The sequence below is a fragment of the Apodemus sylvaticus genome, chromosome 19, assembly GCF_947179515.1.
Source record: "Apodemus sylvaticus chromosome 19, mApoSyl1.1, whole genome shotgun sequence".
In the NCBI taxonomy this organism is placed as follows: domain Eukaryota; kingdom Metazoa; phylum Chordata; class Mammalia; order Rodentia; family Muridae; genus Apodemus; species Apodemus sylvaticus.
Window position 1 is genome coordinate 36,542,462 of NC_067490.1, and position 17,837 is coordinate 36,560,298.

The 17,837-nt window shown below is 35.4% G+C and overlaps 1 protein-coding gene across 1 annotated transcript in view; it reads left to right on the top strand.

Moving 5' to 3' along the window:
* Nucleotides 1-208: 208 nt before the first annotated feature.
* LOC127670233 (amine sulfotransferase-like) overlaps nt 209-17,837 on the top strand; it is a 28,149-nt gene continuing 10,520 nt past the window's right edge. Inside the window, exons 1-5 of the mRNA XM_052164616.1 lie at nt 209-350; nt 4,191-4,399; nt 5,529-5,655; nt 6,556-6,650; nt 11,772-11,958. Of these exons, the coding sequence (XP_052020576.1) occupies nt 209-350; nt 4,191-4,399; nt 5,529-5,655; nt 6,556-6,650; nt 11,772-11,958 (760 nt within the window). The remainder of the gene's footprint in view (nt 351-4,190; nt 4,400-5,528; nt 5,656-6,555; nt 6,651-11,771; nt 11,959-17,837) is intronic.

Sequence of the window (17,837 nt, forward strand, 5' to 3'; positions counted from 1 at the left end):
AGTGCAGCAGATCTCCTGGGATACCGCAGGAAGTGGTATCTTCAGGACAACAGACTGTCTCAGTCTGTCCCAGCAAAAAGTACTGGGCAAAAAGGCATGCAAGATTCTTAAATGGTTCTCAGTATACAATATTTCAGTAATTATTATTCTATACTGTATATTTAAAAAACAATGTGAATTATATGTTTTTACTTCTAGGTGAAAAGTTATGGACAATACAAATGAATATTTGCTTAACTTTAAAGGATATAATTTTGAAAAAAAATCAGTGAACATTAAGCTATTAGAAAAGATGGAAGTTTTTGAAATTAGAGATGATGATGTCTTCATCATCTCATATCCAAAATCTGGTAAGTGCCAAGATTGTCCATGTGCCATTAATGTCTCTTTTGGTTTAGTATTACCTGTAAAAAACTGACTCCTGTCCACTCACCATAAGAAACCTCCCTTTACGTAACAATGTGTGATCAAATAATATGTAAATAAAATCCTAATCTGTAGAATTGACACTAATTGGAATGAGGTTTGCAACATAGAACCAGGAAGAGACACTTTGTCAGCACTGACCATTTAGGTCTGCTGGGTGGGAAATATTTGAAATATTTTATTCCAAATGCAAATGCTTCATAATTTAGTATGATAATTTTTAATCTCATATGAGTTACTTTATGCATGTTCCACAGAAACTGAAGTCTACTTCACACAATTTAAGACATATAAAAGAAAGTTTTTCCTCCTGGGCCCAGGCTCCAGGAATGATGACTCTGAGACTCAAAATTCATCTACAAATACCTTGACCATAAGCCTATTTGATTCACTGGTTAGATCATGACTTTATTCTCATCTAAATTTTACAAGACTGCTGGTTCCATCTGTTCAGCTGTCATAATTTTCCCTTCCTCCATGTTTTTAAGCTCCTATTTCCCCTATCCCAGAATTCACTCTCCCAGTCATATATTCCACCTTCAATTTCCTGACTAATCATGTAGGCAAATCAGCACTTTCTTGACAGGTACTGCATTCATACATTACACAAGAGATGTTCTACAATTCTCCCTTACATTTTCCTGGGTATAGCTGGGTCCTTACAGTCTAACCAAAGGATTTTTCTCTTAAAAGATACTATGTACAATAATTACAATTATGAAACAATTATGGAGACTATCATGTAAGTATTACATTCACAAAATTCAGTCCATATGTATTTGACAACTACGAGGGAAGTATTCTATTATCTATCCTATCTTAGTGAGTTCAGAATTTGGTATATAAGAAATCCTTATTATAACTTTCATAGATTTAAAAGAATTTATTTATATCTTAAGACACTTAATTTCATATGAAAGACAATAACTATCTGGTTGTCAATCCCATTACACATCTGAAAAGGAACAAATATTTGAGTATCCAGGAAGTACAGGCAAGCTGATTCCAATACTATAGAAATGACAGGGAGAACTGGCTCCTTGAACAATCCCTCCACCCATATTTCCCTATAATGTTGGAGCTTCTAGCTTCAGACTTCTGACACAGAATAGTTGACAGACATTTGGGGGAAGCATGAATTATAATGGACTACTTACCTTGTCTTGGGAAAGCTCAGTAGTCGACTTCTATGCATGCATGCTTGTCCAGTTTGGACAGTATAATGTCAATAGGTGAAGTAAGGTCATGTTTTTTTGTCCAGTGGCAGCTTCCTAAGTTTGAAACAATTATCTTCTGGGACTTTCAGTGGGGTGTTCTTCCAGGAGCTGACATTTGTCATTGTCAAAAACAAAAGCCTTAGATTAATAAAACCATCTTTAAATGCCATTTTCTGAAGGTATCTGAAGTTTTCAAGTTGATCTATTAAGAGCTTCTTCAAATAGGCAAGTGTTTCTTGTTTCTAGATATTCAGTGTTTGTTCAATATAGGGAGCATATTTCTGTGATGAATTAAAGTAGTATCTGATGTGATCATGAGTTTGACAAACTGTTAACTTGCATTGCATAATTATCCTAAAAATTTTTGTCATAGCACTTTTAAAAGAACTCCTACTAAACATGGCATTTTAAATGAGTTGCATAGCTCTGATATCTTATATAAAATTAAAACATAACATACAATATGTTGTTTTCCACTAATATCCATATAGTGAGTGTATACCATGTATGTTGTTTTGTGATTGGGTTACCTCACTCAGGATGGTATTTTCTCAATCCATCCATTTGCCTAAGAATTTTATGAATACATCATTTTTAATAGCTGAGTAGTACTCCATTGTGTAAATGTATCACAATATCTGTATCCATGCTTCTGTTAAGAGACATATGGGTTCTTTCCAGCTTCTAGCTACTATAAATAAGGCTGCTATGAACATAGTAGAGCATGTGTCCTTATTACATGTTGGAGCATCTTCTGGGTATAGCTGGGTCGTCAGGTAGCACTATGTCCAATTTTCTGAAGAATTGCCAAAATGATTTCCAGAGTGGTTATACCAGCTTGCAATCCCACCAGCAATGGAGAGATGTTTCTCCTTCTGTACATCCTCACCAGCATCTGCGGTCACCTGAGTTTTATCTTAGCCATTCTGACTGGAGTAAGGTAGAATTTCGGGGTCATCTTGGTTTGCATTTCCCTGATGACTAAAGATGTTGAATATTTCTTTAGGTGCTTCTCACCCATTCAGTATTCCTATGTTGAGAATTCTTTGTTTAGCTCTGTACCCCATTTTTAATAGGGTTATTTGTTTCTCTGGAGTCTAGCTTCTTCAGTTCTTTGTATAAATTGGAGATTAGTCCTCTGTCAGATGCAGCATTGTTAAAGATCTTTTCCCAATCTGTTGGTTGTTGTTTTGTCCTATAGACAGTGTCCTTTGCTAGGAGAAACTGCAATTTTTATCTAAGCCATTCTGATTCATGTAAGGTCTAATTTCATGGTTGTTTTTATTTGCATTTTACTGATGACTAAGGATGTTTAACTTTTCTTCAAGTGCTTCTCAGCCATTCAAGAATCTCTGTATGTTCAGCTCTGTATATCACTTTTAAAATTGGTTTATTTACAGATAGGAGGTTTCTTGAGGGGAAACGGGGAAAGGGAATAACATTTAAAATTTAATTAAATGAAATATCCAATAAAATTGGGTTATTTGGTTTGTTAGAGTTAAACTTCTTGACTTCTTTATATATTTTGGATATTAACCCTCTGTTAGATGTAGGGTTAGTGAAAAACTTTACCCAAATTGTAGGCTGCCATTTTGACCTATTGACACTTTCATTTGCCTTACAGAAGTGTTTCAGTTTCAAGAGGTCCCAAGTATCTTTTTTTTTTTAATCTTAGATCCTAAGTCATTAGTGCTCTGTTCAGGAAATTTTCCCTGTACCAATTTGATCAAGGCTATTTTCCAATTTCTCTTCTATAAGTTTCAGTATATCCAGTTTTATGTTAAAGTCCTTGATTTACTTGGACTTCAGCTTTGTAGAGGGAGATAAATATGGGTCAATTTGAACAAATGTCCTAAAATGCAGGGCCTGTACTGTCCTGACCCACAGGACAGTCAACAGGGTTCCGGAGCTATCTAGAAGAAAGGCTATGGGGTGACAAGACAAAAGAGGGACGGACAGCAAATCTAATCCTGATCAAGCTGTCAAATTTTAATTTTTACATAAGTCAATATAAAGGGAAGCTTACAAGGTTTGGGAGGGGTAAAGGGAAGACAATCTCAGGGGGCTGACATCATTTCTAAGAAACAGTTTCTCATAATTTCTGGTAAAACTAGTTATTGCTGCTGGAATTCTGACATGATAAAGGGGGGTCATGAGGAGGTGAAGTGGAAAGGGGTTTCTATAGTAACCTATCCACAGATGAACTTCAAAAGGAGGGGGTTTTGAGATTTATATAGGAATAGTTCCTGGCATGGAGATCTAAGTGAGAATGACTCCTGGTATCGAGATCTCCTGGCATTAAGAGCCAGGTGGGGATGGCTCCTGGTATGGAGAGTTCTTGGCATTGAGTTCTAAGTGAGGATGGCTCCTGGAAATGTACTATATCATTTCAAATCATATACCTAAGTATTAAGAAAAATAAAACAAATACTACACTTGCTTATTAACATACACAAAGTATTAAAAAAGCACACTTGTGTTTAAGATGTATGTTTTTACCATAGATATTATTTAAACCTACCTTAGTATTGTTATCTGTATTTACAGGTACCATCTGGACTCAGCAAATCCTCTGCTTGATTTATTTTGAGGATTTTCGAAATGGCACTGAAGACATCAAAACATATCATAGAGCACCATTCCTTGAGTATGCGAATCATAATTTAGACTTTGTCAAATTGCCATCACCCAGGATCTTCATTACCCACATTCCATATTACTTAGTACCAAAAGGTCTCAAGAACAAAAAGGCTAAAGTATGTCACAGAGTTTAGTAAGTTTTTGCACAATTAAAATACTTTTATCATTGGATAGCATAATTACTTCAGAATTTGTGCTATGATGGTATATCTGATCATATTTCCACCAATTTCCCAGAATATCAGTCATGAAAGGAACTGCAGAGCAGCAAGTACCAGAGCACACCTTTTTAAGAGGTAGTGCTGCATTACTGAAGAAAGTGAATATTCAATTATTTTGGAAATCAGCAAAGGAAAAATTCTTATTTTTCCTTTAGTAATTTGACATCTCAGACTTCAATGTTTGTCAATATGGCAGTAATTCAATTGTGATTTATCCTTGTCTTAATTTGCATATCTATAATAAATAATGAGATTAAAACATGCTTGATATTTACTGACCATAATCAATTGTGATTTTGTGAAAGGGCACTACCATTGATATAGCTTTATATTCCTATAACATTGCTATTATATTTCTAATGTTTTAAATTCTGTCACTTTTTGATACTAAAATATTTATACTGTGAACTTTTTTGTTTTATAACTTTGTTCATATTTGTGGCTTAATTTGATTGGAAACACAATTTTAGTTATATCTAACATTAATTTTTTAAATATAAATTCATTATGTACTCATTTCATTATTTAAGAAATCTGTCTCTGTTTCAAGACTAGAAATATATTGATCTTAGGTGTAATACTCTCAATTTACTTGATTTTATTCATAATAGTATGAAAGAATGTTTTACAAAATTTGGATGCTTCTGGTGTTGTACTGAAATAATAGTTTATTTATTTATTTTCTACGTATTTCCACTCATATCCTGGTTATATATCAAATATCTCAGGAAATTCAGTGAAAGCCATTTTCTCTAGCCTTTGTAAAATGTACTTATTATATTTATCACCTTTCCAAGTAATATAACTTATAGAAAGTTGACCGGTGTTCTTGTACAAGCATTGAATAATACAAAAATGAAAATACTCTTTTTTTCCTTCTGGCATGGAACAATAAGTTGATAAGCAACTAAATGTTCATAGTTATTACCTGGATGAAAATGAATTATCATATGAGTCTTCAGAAATTACCAAGATAACCAAGAATATCTAAAACAAATAGTAATTGTGTTTTTTTTTCCTGCAGATTGTTTACATTTACAGAAATCCCAAAGATGTTATGATCTCATATTTTCATTTTTCAAATTGGGTGGATATCTTAGAAAGTACAGATACCATAGAACATTATATGGACAAATTTCTCGAAGGAAAAGGTAACAGCATTTATCCCTCTTACCCGTTTATAAAGTACAGAGGAAAATGGAACCATCACACTGTATGGAGCATACATCAGAGTGATGGGGGGGAGTGGAGTACACATAAAAGGTAATAACATCATGATCAACTTAGCCTGAAGCACAAGAGTTTTCTCTGCCATTTTTGGAACCATTTGAGAATTGTAAATTTTATAATGCTGGATTATTTAGGATATATTTTGACAAGATATATAAAAATATTTTATTCATTTTTTTCTTTTAGTTTACAAAATGGGAAGAGTCATGTAGCTGAAAGTGAGGGTGAACAGGTACTGGGCATGCACACAATTTTAGGTAAACTGAAGAATTTTTTTGTTTTACCATTGTGAAGAATTGATTAATGAAAGGCAGGAGGATTGGAGAATCAGGATTGCACATGTATGTATGATTACATTCAGTTCTGTCTCGTTGTAACATGGAAACACTTCCATTCAAAGATCTTGTAGTGTAGGAGAAATGGAGATATATGGTTTCAGGTAGAGAAGAAATAGTCAGAGGTAACAAAAGGATACTAGATTCCCTGGAACTTGAGTTATAGCTGATTTTCAAGACACCATTTGAGTGCAGAGACCTACATTTGGGCTTTCTGCAAGAGCAGATAGTGCTTTAAACACTGAGCAGTGTCTCTAGCTTCTGACAATGGAAATCCTCAATGACTATCGTACTGTTTTCATATATTGGTAGGAGCTTTGTGTGAAGTCTGCATACAAATAACCCCTTTAAAATTGTTATATGGACAAACTAATGTAGGTATTACATTTTCATTTCTGAATATACTAAATCAGTAAAGAAACAAACAATTTTGCTGCTCAGTAAGTATAATGCCTTCAACTTACTACCAAGTAATGTTCTTTTCAGTTGTAGGAGGCCGTTGGTTTGATCACATTAGAGGCTGGTATGAACACAGACATGACTTTAATATAATGTTCCTGAGCTATGAGGATATGAAGAAGGTAAGATGGGAAAGAATAATTTAAGAAGACGAGAGAATAATGAAAATTATTGCAATGGAGGAGTGCTTATCTTTTTCCACTCCTTACCAGCATCTGCTATTACCTGAGTTTTTGACCTTTGCCATTCTGACTGATGTGAAATGGAATCTCGACGTTGTTTTTATTTGCATTTCCCTGATAACTAAGGATGTTGAACATTTCTTTACTTGCTTCTCAGTCATTCAGTCAGTAATCCTCAGATGAAAATCTCTGTTTAGCTCTGTTCTCCAGGTTTTAATATAGTATTTGGTTCTCTGGAGTCTAGCTTCTGAAGTTCTTTGTATATATTGGATATAAGCCCTTTGCCAGATGAAGGGTTGGTAAAGATCTTTTCCCAGATTGTTGGTTGCCATTTTGTCCTATTGACAGTGTCCTTTGCCTTACAGAGCTTTGCAATTTTATGAGATCCCATTTGTTGCTTCTTGATCTTAGACTATAATCCATTTTAGTTCTGTTCAGAAAAATTTCCCTTGTGCCTATGTGTTTGGGTATTTTTCCCACTCTCCCTGTTATTATATTCAGTGTATCTTATTTTATGTTAAAAGTCCTTGATACACTTGGATTTGAGCTTTGTATAAGGAAATAAGAATGTATCAAGTTGCCATCTTCTACATGTTGACTGCCAGATGAACCAGCACCATTTATTGAAAATGCTGCATTTTCCCCACTGTATTGTTTTAGCTCCTTTATCAAATATTAAGAGACCGAAGTTGTGTGTGATCATTTCTGGGTCTTTAATTCTATTCCATTGATATACCTGTCTGTAACTGTACCAATATTATGCAGTTTTTATCACTATTGCTCTATAGTATGGCTTGAGGCCAGGGATGGTGAATCCCCCAGAATTTCTTTTATTGTTTAGAATAGTTTTAGCTATACTGATTTTTTGTTATTCCAACTGAATTTGAGAATTGCTCTTTTTAACTCTATGAAGAATTGAGTCAGAATTTTTATGTATATTGCAGTGAATCTGTAGATTGCTTGTGACAAAATGGCCATCTTTACGATAATAATACTGCCAACCCATGGTCGCTAGAGATCTTACCAGCATCTGAAGTCATTTTACATTTCTTTCTTCAGAGACTCAAAGTTCTTGTCATACAGATCTTTCACTTTTTGGTTATAGCTACATCAAGATATTTTGTATTTTTTTTTTGTGACTATTGTGAATAATGTCATTTCCCTACTTTCTTTCTTAGCCTATTTATCCTTTGAATATAGGAAGGATACTGATTTGTTTGAGTTAATTTTATATCCATCCGCTTTCCTGAAGTTGTTTGTCAGCTGTAGAAGTTCTCTGGTAGAATTTTTGTGGTCACTTTAGTATACAATAATATCATCTGCTATAGTGATATGGTGACTTCTCCTTTTCTAATTTGTATTACTTTGGCCTCCTTTTGTTGTCTAATACTTTGAGATAGAACTTCATGTACTACATTGGATAGATAGAAACAGAATTGGCAGCCTTGTTTAGTCCCTGATTTTGATGGGGTTGCTTCATGTTTATTTCCATTTAATTTGATGTTACCTACTGGTTTGTTTTTTTGTTTTGTTTTGTTTTGGTTTGGCTTTTTGTTTTGTTTTGTTTTTTTGTATAGTGCTTCTACGATGTTTAGGTATGGGCTTTGAATTCCTGAACTTTCCAAGACTTTTAACATGAAGGGATGTTGATTTAGTCAAACTATTTTCCAGCATATAATGAGATGATCATGTGGTTTTTCCTTAAATTTGTTTATGTAGTGGATTACTTGATGGATTTCAATACATTGAAAAATCCCTGCATCCCTGCAATGAAACCTACATTGTCATGATGAATGATCGTTTTGATATGTTCTTGGATTTGGTTAGCAAGAACTTTATTGATTGTTTTGCATTGATATTCAGAAGGGAAATTGGTCTGAAGTTTTCTTTCTTCATTGGGTATTTCTATGGTTTTAGTATCAGCATAACTATGGTTTCATTGGATAAATTGGGTAGTGTTTCTTCTGTTTCTATTTTGTGGAAGAGTTTGAGAAGTATTGGCATTCTATCTTGTTAGAAGATCTAATAGAATTCTGCACAAAAGCCAGCTTGGTCCTGGGTTTTTTGTGGTTGGGAGATTTTTAATAATAGCTTCTATTTCTTTAGGGGTTATGGGACTGTTTATATGGTTGATTTGATTCTGATTTAACTTTGGTATCTGATACTGCTAGAAAATTGTCCAATCCTTACAGATTTTCCAGTGTTTTGAGTATTGACTTTTGTATTAGAATCTGATGATTTTTTTCGAATATCCTCAATTTCTGTTATGTCTCCCTTTTCATTTCTGATTTTGTTAATTTGGATACTGTATCTATGCCCTCGGCTTAGTCTGGATAAGGGTTTGTCTATCTTGTTGATTTTCTCAAAGAACCAGCTTCTAGCTTTGTTGATTCTTTGTATAGTTCTTTTTGTTTACACATTGTTAATTTCAGCCCTGAGTTTGATTATTTCCTGTTGTCTAATCCTCTTGGGTATAGTTGCTTCTTTTTGTTCTAGAGCTTTCAGGTATGCTGTTAAGCTGCTAGCATGTGTTCTCTCCAGTTTCTTTTTGGAGAAACTCTGAGCAGAGATTTTGTCTTACCAGTGCTTTCATTGTGTCCCATAAGTTTGGGTATGTTGTGCCTTCATTTTCATTAAATTCTAAAAAGTATTTAATTTCTTTGTTTCTTCCTTGACCAAGTTGTCATTGAGCAGGTTGTTTTCAGCTTTCATATGTATATGGGCTCTCTGTTGTTTTTGTTGTTATTAAATACCTGCCTTAATCCAAGGTGATCTGACAGGATGCATGGGATTATTTCAATATTCTTGTAGCTGTTGAGGCCTGTTGTGACTGATTATATGGTCAAATTGTGAGAAGGTACCATGAGGTGCTTACAAGAAGGTATATTATTTTGTTTTAAGATGAAATGTTCTATATCTGTTAAATCCATTTGTTCTGTAACTTCTGCTAGTGTTTCTGTGTCTCTGTTTATTTTCTGTCTCCTTGATCTGTCTATTCATGAGAGTAGGTTGTTAAAATTTTTTACTTTTATTGTGTGAGGTACAATGTGTCCTTTGTGTTTTAGTAAAGTTTCTTTTATGAATGTGGGTGCCCTTGCATTTGGAGCATATATGTTCAGAATTGAGAGTTCCTCCTGGTAGATTTTTGCTTTGATGAGTATGAAGAGTCCTTCCTTATATTTTTGACAACTTTTGGATGAAAGTCTATTTTATTCGCTATTAGAATGGCTATTTCAGCTTGTTTCTTGGGACCATTACTATATTGCCTTTTCTAGGGTGTAGTTTCCTTCATTGTGTTGGCATTTACCATTTATTATCCTTTGTAGAGCTGGATTGTGGGAAGATATTATGTAAATTTGTTTTAATCATAGAATACTTTGGTTTCTCCATCCATACTGATTGAGAGTTTTGCTGGTATAGTAAATGGGTGGCATTTGTGAGCTCTTAGCGTCTATATGAGATCTGCCCAGGATCTTCTAGCTTTCATCTGATGAGAAGTCTGGTGTAATTCTGATAGGTCTGCCTTTATAAGTTACTGGCCCTTTTTCCCTTACTGCTTTTAATATTCTTTCTTTAGTTAGTACATTTGGTGTTTTGATTCTTATGTGCAGGGAGGACTTTCTGGTCTGGCCCAGGCTGTTTGGAGTTCTGTAGGCTTGTATGTTCATGGGCATCTCTTTCTTTAGGATAGGGAAGTTTTCTTCTATAATTTTGTTGAAGATATTTACTGGCCCTTTAAGTTGTAAATTTTCACTCTCTTCTATACCTATAATCCTTAGGTTTGATCTTCTCATTGTGTCCTGGATTTCTTGGATCTTTTAGCTTAGGAGCTTTTTGCATTTTGCATTGTCTTTGACTGTTGAGTCAATGTTTTCTATGGCATCTTCAGCACCTGAGATTCTCTCTTCTATCTCTTGCACTCTTTTGGTGATATTTGAGTCTGTGTCTCCTTGTCTCTTTCCCATGTTTTCTATTTCCAGTGTTGTCTCCATTTGTAATTTCTTTATTGTGTCTATTTCAATTTTTAGATCCTGGATGGTTGTGTTCCATTCCTTCACCTGTTTGGTTGTGTATTCTTGTAATTCTTTAAGGGATTTTTTTACTTCCTCCTTCAGGCCTTCTACATGTTTGTCCGTGTTCTCCTATATTTCTTTAAGAGAATTATTCATATCCTTCTTAAAGTCCTCTATCATACTCATGAAATGTGATTTTCAATCAGAGTCTTGCCTTTTAGGCATGTTAAGGTATACAGGCATCACTGTGCTAGGAGGATTGGGCTTGATGATGCTTTGTAGCCTTGGTTTCTTTTGCTTATATTCTTGCCCTTGCCACACAACATCAGAGCCTTCATAAGACCAAAGGCCTCTCCTCCTATTCATGCCAGACAATGCTATCCTATGCTACCTATGAGACTGGAACCATGAGTCCCTCCATGTATACACTTTGGTTGGGGATTTAGTCACTGGGAGCTCTGAGAGCTCTGGTTGGTGGATATTGTTGTTCTTCCTATGGAGTTGCAAATACCTTCAGCTTCTTCAGGCTTTCTCTAACTCCTCAGTTGGGATGCTCAGTCCATGGATTGCTGGGAGTATCTGCTTCTTTGTCAGGTAGATCCTTTCAGGAGACAGCTAAAAAAGGCTTCTGTCAGCAAGCATCCAATAGTGTCTGAGTTTGGGGTCTGCATATGGGAAGAAGCCCCAAGTAGTGCAGACTCTGGATGGCCTTTCCTTCAGACCCTGTTCCACACTGTCCAAGTATTTTCTTTATACAAGAGTCACTCTGAGTTAAAAATTTGGAGATGAGTTGGTAGCCATATCCCCCAACCAGGAACCTTGTCTAACCTCTGGATATGGCCTCTACAGTTTCCCTTCCCCTTTGATGGGCATATTAGAGGAAATATTAGTGATTTTTCTGAAAATTATATAATCCAATTGATTAATTTGCTTATTTGTGCCATTATTGCATTCCAAGAAGTAATCTTACATGTCCATGTCTCATGTATGGCTGTAACTCATATGTCCATTATAGAGTCAGTAATTTTTCATCCCATGACTCTTTCAGGACCTCAGAAGCACAGTGCATAAAATCTGCAGTTTTGTAGAGAAAGAATTGAGTGAAGAAGATGTAGATGCTATTGTGAGACAAGCTACCTTTGAGAACATGAAATCTGACCCCCGAGCAAATTACCATCATGTTATGAAAACTAATGTTGGAGTGAAAAATAATGAGGGCCATTACCTGCGCAAAGGTGACACTAAATGGTTTGTTGTAATGAGAGTATTGAGATTTCCCCAGAATCTTTTTTCTCAGAGCGAAAGTACTGGGTTTCCAATTTGTTTCTCCATGTTGTAAAGAGACCAGGAGCTCAAAGGTCACAAATAATCTTAATGGAAAGAAAGCAAGGAGTTTCTCAGAAATGTAGTAGTTAGTTTAGTTATTTAATAATTGTGGCTTTCCTTCCTTATAGCCTATATGACTCAGCTCTCTTAATGAATATCAATAATAGTGTCATAGGCAACAGATATTTGAGAAGAGATAATTATAAATTATTTTACTTTCTTTTATCATGAATGAAAGTCTTACACCTTGGTCAAGTCTGGCAACATAGACACTATAGAACAGATTAGCCTAGAATTTGATTTGTTCCTGCCTGGTACTTGCACGTTTTGGGATTAGATTTGAGAAAACTAAATCATTTTAGGCCAGAAAAATTTTAGTTTTACTACTGATCATTTATTTCAGGATATTATTATAAGAAAATATATTCTACATTTGAAGTGGAGGAAGTTAAATTGCTCTTTCTTTGTGTGTCATTTTTCTCTATAATTACACAAGAATTCATATAACTTCATAAGATGTACAGTGGCATCTTACTTAACCTATCTTCTGTAATTATGTTATCAACACTTAAAATTGTATTTTTTATTTCTGGGACAAACTCTTATTCATGGGACTGAAGCTTGACTGTAACTTGCTATGTGCACCTGAGAATTACTTCAAACTCTTAATTCTGTATCTATCTCTCAAGTGATAAGATCAAGGAATGATCAACCATATCCAACCATAGTGACCTCATTGTGACCATTGTGCCAGAAGTTGATAATAACAATATGACTTCTGAATTGATACTCTTCATCTCCCAAGATCAACTTGTTTCCATCAGTAAATCATTTAATGACATATTCTAAAGCATAACTTAACATGCATTTAGAATAATTTAAATTATTCATGGGCATTGATGGCCATCATAAGATATAATACTGGGCATTGACTAATACATAATTTTAAAATGTTTTATTGAAATTGCTGAAGATTTTGATAAGTGACAACATTGTTTCTTTTCATCTCTTATTCTATTTAACATCCATTTACTTCTTATTCTCAAGTAGACCAATGGTCATCAAATCTCATACAAATATTTGTTTGTTATCTATTCCAAAAGCAATAAACAGTGTATGTACTGTAGTGGTCCAATTTCAACCTAGGATCTGGGTTCTCAGCTCGCAGCAGGGATATCTGGAAAGTGCATAATAAACACACACAAACACCTTTTTCAGGTACAAGCTGACAGTCAAATTTCAAGGCTTGAGGTTGCTTTTTCTCTGTGTCTGTCTCTCCCTATCTCTGTATCTCTGTCACTGTCTCTATCTCTGTATCTCTCTCTGCTCACTAGCTTGCAGCTTGAGGCTGTAAGCACTCTGCACTCTCCTGTTCACTCTGCTTTTCACCTGTGCTCTATACTTTTCTTGAACTCCCATATACCTACAGCACATATACCACACACACACACACACACACACACATACCATATACCACACACTTCACTCACGCCTTACATGTGTTGTCCTCCTCTCACACACATATTCTTCATGAGCGCTCCTTTCACTCACACATACACCCCACACACACTCTCCCCTCGCAATCTCTCCTGACAGTCTCCACAGTCCTCTTGCTTTTAACTTGTCCCATTCTTTTATTGTTACTCAAAAAGCAGGCAGAAAAAAGACAATTTATAATCATTGCCAAATCAAAGTGAAAGGAATGACCACATCCCACAAAGAAATAAGAATAAGAATTGTTCTACTAAATTTCAAGGATCACTAATTCCCAGGCCTGTGGCCAATAGTAATAATAATTGCAAACTTACCATTATTTAAACATTACCTTTTGACTTATTATATTTCAAAGCTCAGAGCTCCAAGTTTCAGCTACATGCATTTTCCTCTGAAGCTCTCATGAACAATGACAAGGGCAAAGTGACAGACAGTAGCCAGAAAGAATTAAGTTAACCCTTAACTCAGCAGTTTCACTAACTTTCTGCTTCTTCACATTGCACTCAATGGCTCTACTAAAAGTCCCAGTGTTTTGACTTAGTTTTACTAGTATAAGATTTTTATATATTTGATATTTTCTTGTCTATACAACTACAAAGGAGACTATGAATTACTCTCAAATGTCCAAAAATCATATCATAACTTCAATAGAGTTTTTTTTTAATTTCTTGGAAACCCTATATTTGCTCTGTCAGTTTCATTTTCATAATTTCTTCAAACTTTTATGAGGAGTGAGCACATTCTATTCTTAACTCTAACTTTATATGTTATCGTTTTTAATTGGTTATTTTATTTATTTACATTTAAAATGTTATCCCCCTTCCCTGGTTTCCACTCAGCAATCTTCCTGCCACATCCCTACTCCCTCTGCTTTTATGAGAGCTTCCCCCCAGCTAAAAACCCATCCCTGCTTCACTGCCCTATCATTCCCCTATTCTGGGGAACTGAGCCTCCACAGGATGTAGGGGCTCCCCTCCCACTGATGCTAGATAAGGCAATCATTTACTACATATGCTCCTGGAACCATGGGTAACTCCATGTGTACTCTTTGGTTGGTGGTTTAGTCTCTGGGAGCTCAGGAGGTTCTCGTTGGTTGATATTGTGGTTATTCCTATGAGATTGAAAACTCCTTCAGCTCCTCCTGTTCCTTCTCTAACTCCTCCAATGGGATCCCATGCTCAGTCCAATACGATTATAACTTTATTACATCTTTCTAACAAAACAACTAAGACCATCTCCTAACTCTTCTTACATTTACTTGAATCAAATCAGGAAATCTATAGAATCACCAATTCATCTAAACATCATTAATATATGAAAGTTCATCTTTATGTTGATCTGTAGGAAATATGATCAATAGGGTAAGGTAATGCCCAGGGATTATTATTTTAATTTCATGACAGGAAAGACAAATAGCTGCAAGAAGCAATCTTGGTATGAAGTCTTTTTGGACCCTTCACATTGAACGTACCCCTTGAAGACAATGCAAAAAATTCAGGCCAGTACCCAGGAAACCTGGCAACTCCACAGCTTTATGTGCAAAGCCCTCCAGAAGTGAGTGATCTCCCAAAAATTGTTTCACTTCTGAGCTTGGAGGGGGAACAGCTGAGAGCACACAGGGCATAAGATCAATGGAACTGCTGGGACAGTGGTTTTCAGGCTGCCATTTTCACCATGAAGCCAGGCAGCTCCATGGCCTTCTGTGCATAGACCCTGCCAAAAGAGAATTGGTTTGCCAGGTGTATAGACACAAGCTTACAGGTCCACAGGAAGAACAAGCTCCATCCAGAGGCAGCAAAACTAACTAGCACAAGAAATAACCAGATGATGAAAGGCAAACACAAAAACCTACCAACAGAAACTAAGGCTTTTAGGCAACATCAGAACCCGGTTCTCCCACCACAGCAAGTCCTGGATACCCCCAATATATTGGAAAACAAGATTTGTGTTTAAAATCTTATGTCATGATGCCGATAGAGGGCTTCAAGAAGGACATAAATAACCCCCTTAAAAATGCAGGAGGACATGGGTCAACATAAAAAAGCCCTTAAAGAAGAAACACAAAAATTCCTTAAAGAATTACAGGAAAACACAAACAATCAAGTGAAGGTACTGGGAAAAAATATCCAGGATCTAAAAGTGGAAGTAGAAACAATAAAGAAATCACAACATGAGATAACTCTGGAGACAGAAAACCGAAAACTGTGGAAATAAATCAGGATTCATAGATACAAGCATCAACACCAGAATACAAGAGATAAAAGAAAGACTCTCAGGTGCTGAAAAAAAACATAGAAAAATATTAATTCAACAGTCAAAGAAAATACAAACTGCAAAAAGCTCCTAACCTAAAAGATCCAAGAAATTCAGGACACAATGAGAAGACCAAACCTAAGGATTATAAGTATAGAAGAGAGTGAAGATTTACAATATAAAGGGCCAGTAAATATCTTCAACAAAAGTATAGAATAAAACTTCCCTAACCTAAAGAAAGAGGTGCCCATGAACATACAAGAAGCCTACAGAACTCCAAACAGCCTGGACCAGACCAGAAAGTCCTCCCTGCACATAAGAATCAAAACACCAAATGTACTAAACAAAGAATATTAAAAGCAGTAAGGGAAAAGGGGCAAGTAACTAATAAAGGCAGACCTATCAGAATTACACCAGACTTCTCACCAGAGATGATGAAAGCTAGAAGATCCTGGGTAGATCTCATACAGACCCTAAGAGCACACAAATGCCTGCCCAGACTACTATACCCAGCAAAACTCTCAATTACTATAGATGAAGAAAACATGATATTCCATGACAAAACCTAATTTACTCAACATCTTTCCACCAACCCAGCTCTACAAAGCATAATGGATGAAAAATAGCAACACAAGGAAGGAAACTACACCCTAGAAAAAGCAATATAGTAATCTTCTTTCAACAAACACAAAAAAGTTAGCCACAAAAACAGAATTCCACGTTTAACAATGAAAATAACAGGAAGTAATAATCATATGTCCTTAATAAATATCTCTTAACATCAATGATCTCAATTCCCCAATAAAAATACATAGACTGACAGACTGGACACTTAAACAGGACCCAACATTTTGCTGCATACAAGAAACCCACCTCAGTACAAAGATGGTCACTACCTCAGAGTTAAAGTTGGAAAACAATTTTCCAAGGAAATGATCCCGAGAAAAAATCTAGACCATTCATATATGGGACAAAATTGACTTTCAACCAAAGGTTGTCAAAAAGATAAGGAAGGACATGTGATTCTTGTCAAAGGAAAAATCTACCAAAATGAACTCTCAATTCTGAACATCTGTGCTCCAAATGCAAGGGCACCCACATTCATAAAAGAAACTCTACTAAAGCTCAAAACACACATTGCACCACCCACAATAAGAGTGGGAGGCTTCACCACCCCACTCTCAACAATGGACAAATCATGGAAACATAAACTAAACAGAGACACGGTGAAACTAACTGAAGTTATGGATCAAATGGATCTATCAGATATTTATAGAACATCCATCCTAAAACAAAGGAATATACCTTCTTCTCAGGACCTCATGGTACATTCTCCAAAATTGACCATATAATTGCTTACAAAACAGGCCTCAACAGATACAGGAATATTTATATAATTAAATGCATCCTATCAGACAATCAGAGTCTAAGGCTGGTCATAAGTTCAAACAAAACCAATGCAAAAACACACATAGACATAGATATTGAATGATGCTCTACTCAATGATAACTTGGTAAAGGAAAAAATAAAGAAATGAAAGACTTTTTAGAACTTAATGAAAATGAAGCCACCTCATACCAAAACCCATGGGATACAATGAAAGCAGTGCTAAGAGGAAAACTCATAGCACTAATTGCCTTCAAAAGGAAAATGAAGAGAGCATATATTAGCAGCTTGACAATACACTTGAAAGAACAAAAAGCAAATGTATCCAAGAAGAGTAGATGTCAGGAAATAATAAAACTCAAGATCCAAATCAACCAAATAGAGCCAAAAAGAACTATGCAAAGAATCAACAGAACCAGGAGCTGGTTCTTTGAGAAAATCAACAAGATTGATAAACCCTTAGCCAGACTAACCATAGGGTACAGAGGCACTACCCAAATTAATAAAATCAGAAATGAAGAGGGATACATAAAAACAAAAACAATGGAAATTCAAAAAATTATGAGATACTACTACAAGAGCTTATACTCAACAAAATTAGAAAATCTGGATAAAATGGAGAATTTTCTAGACACATATTAGGTGCCAATGTTA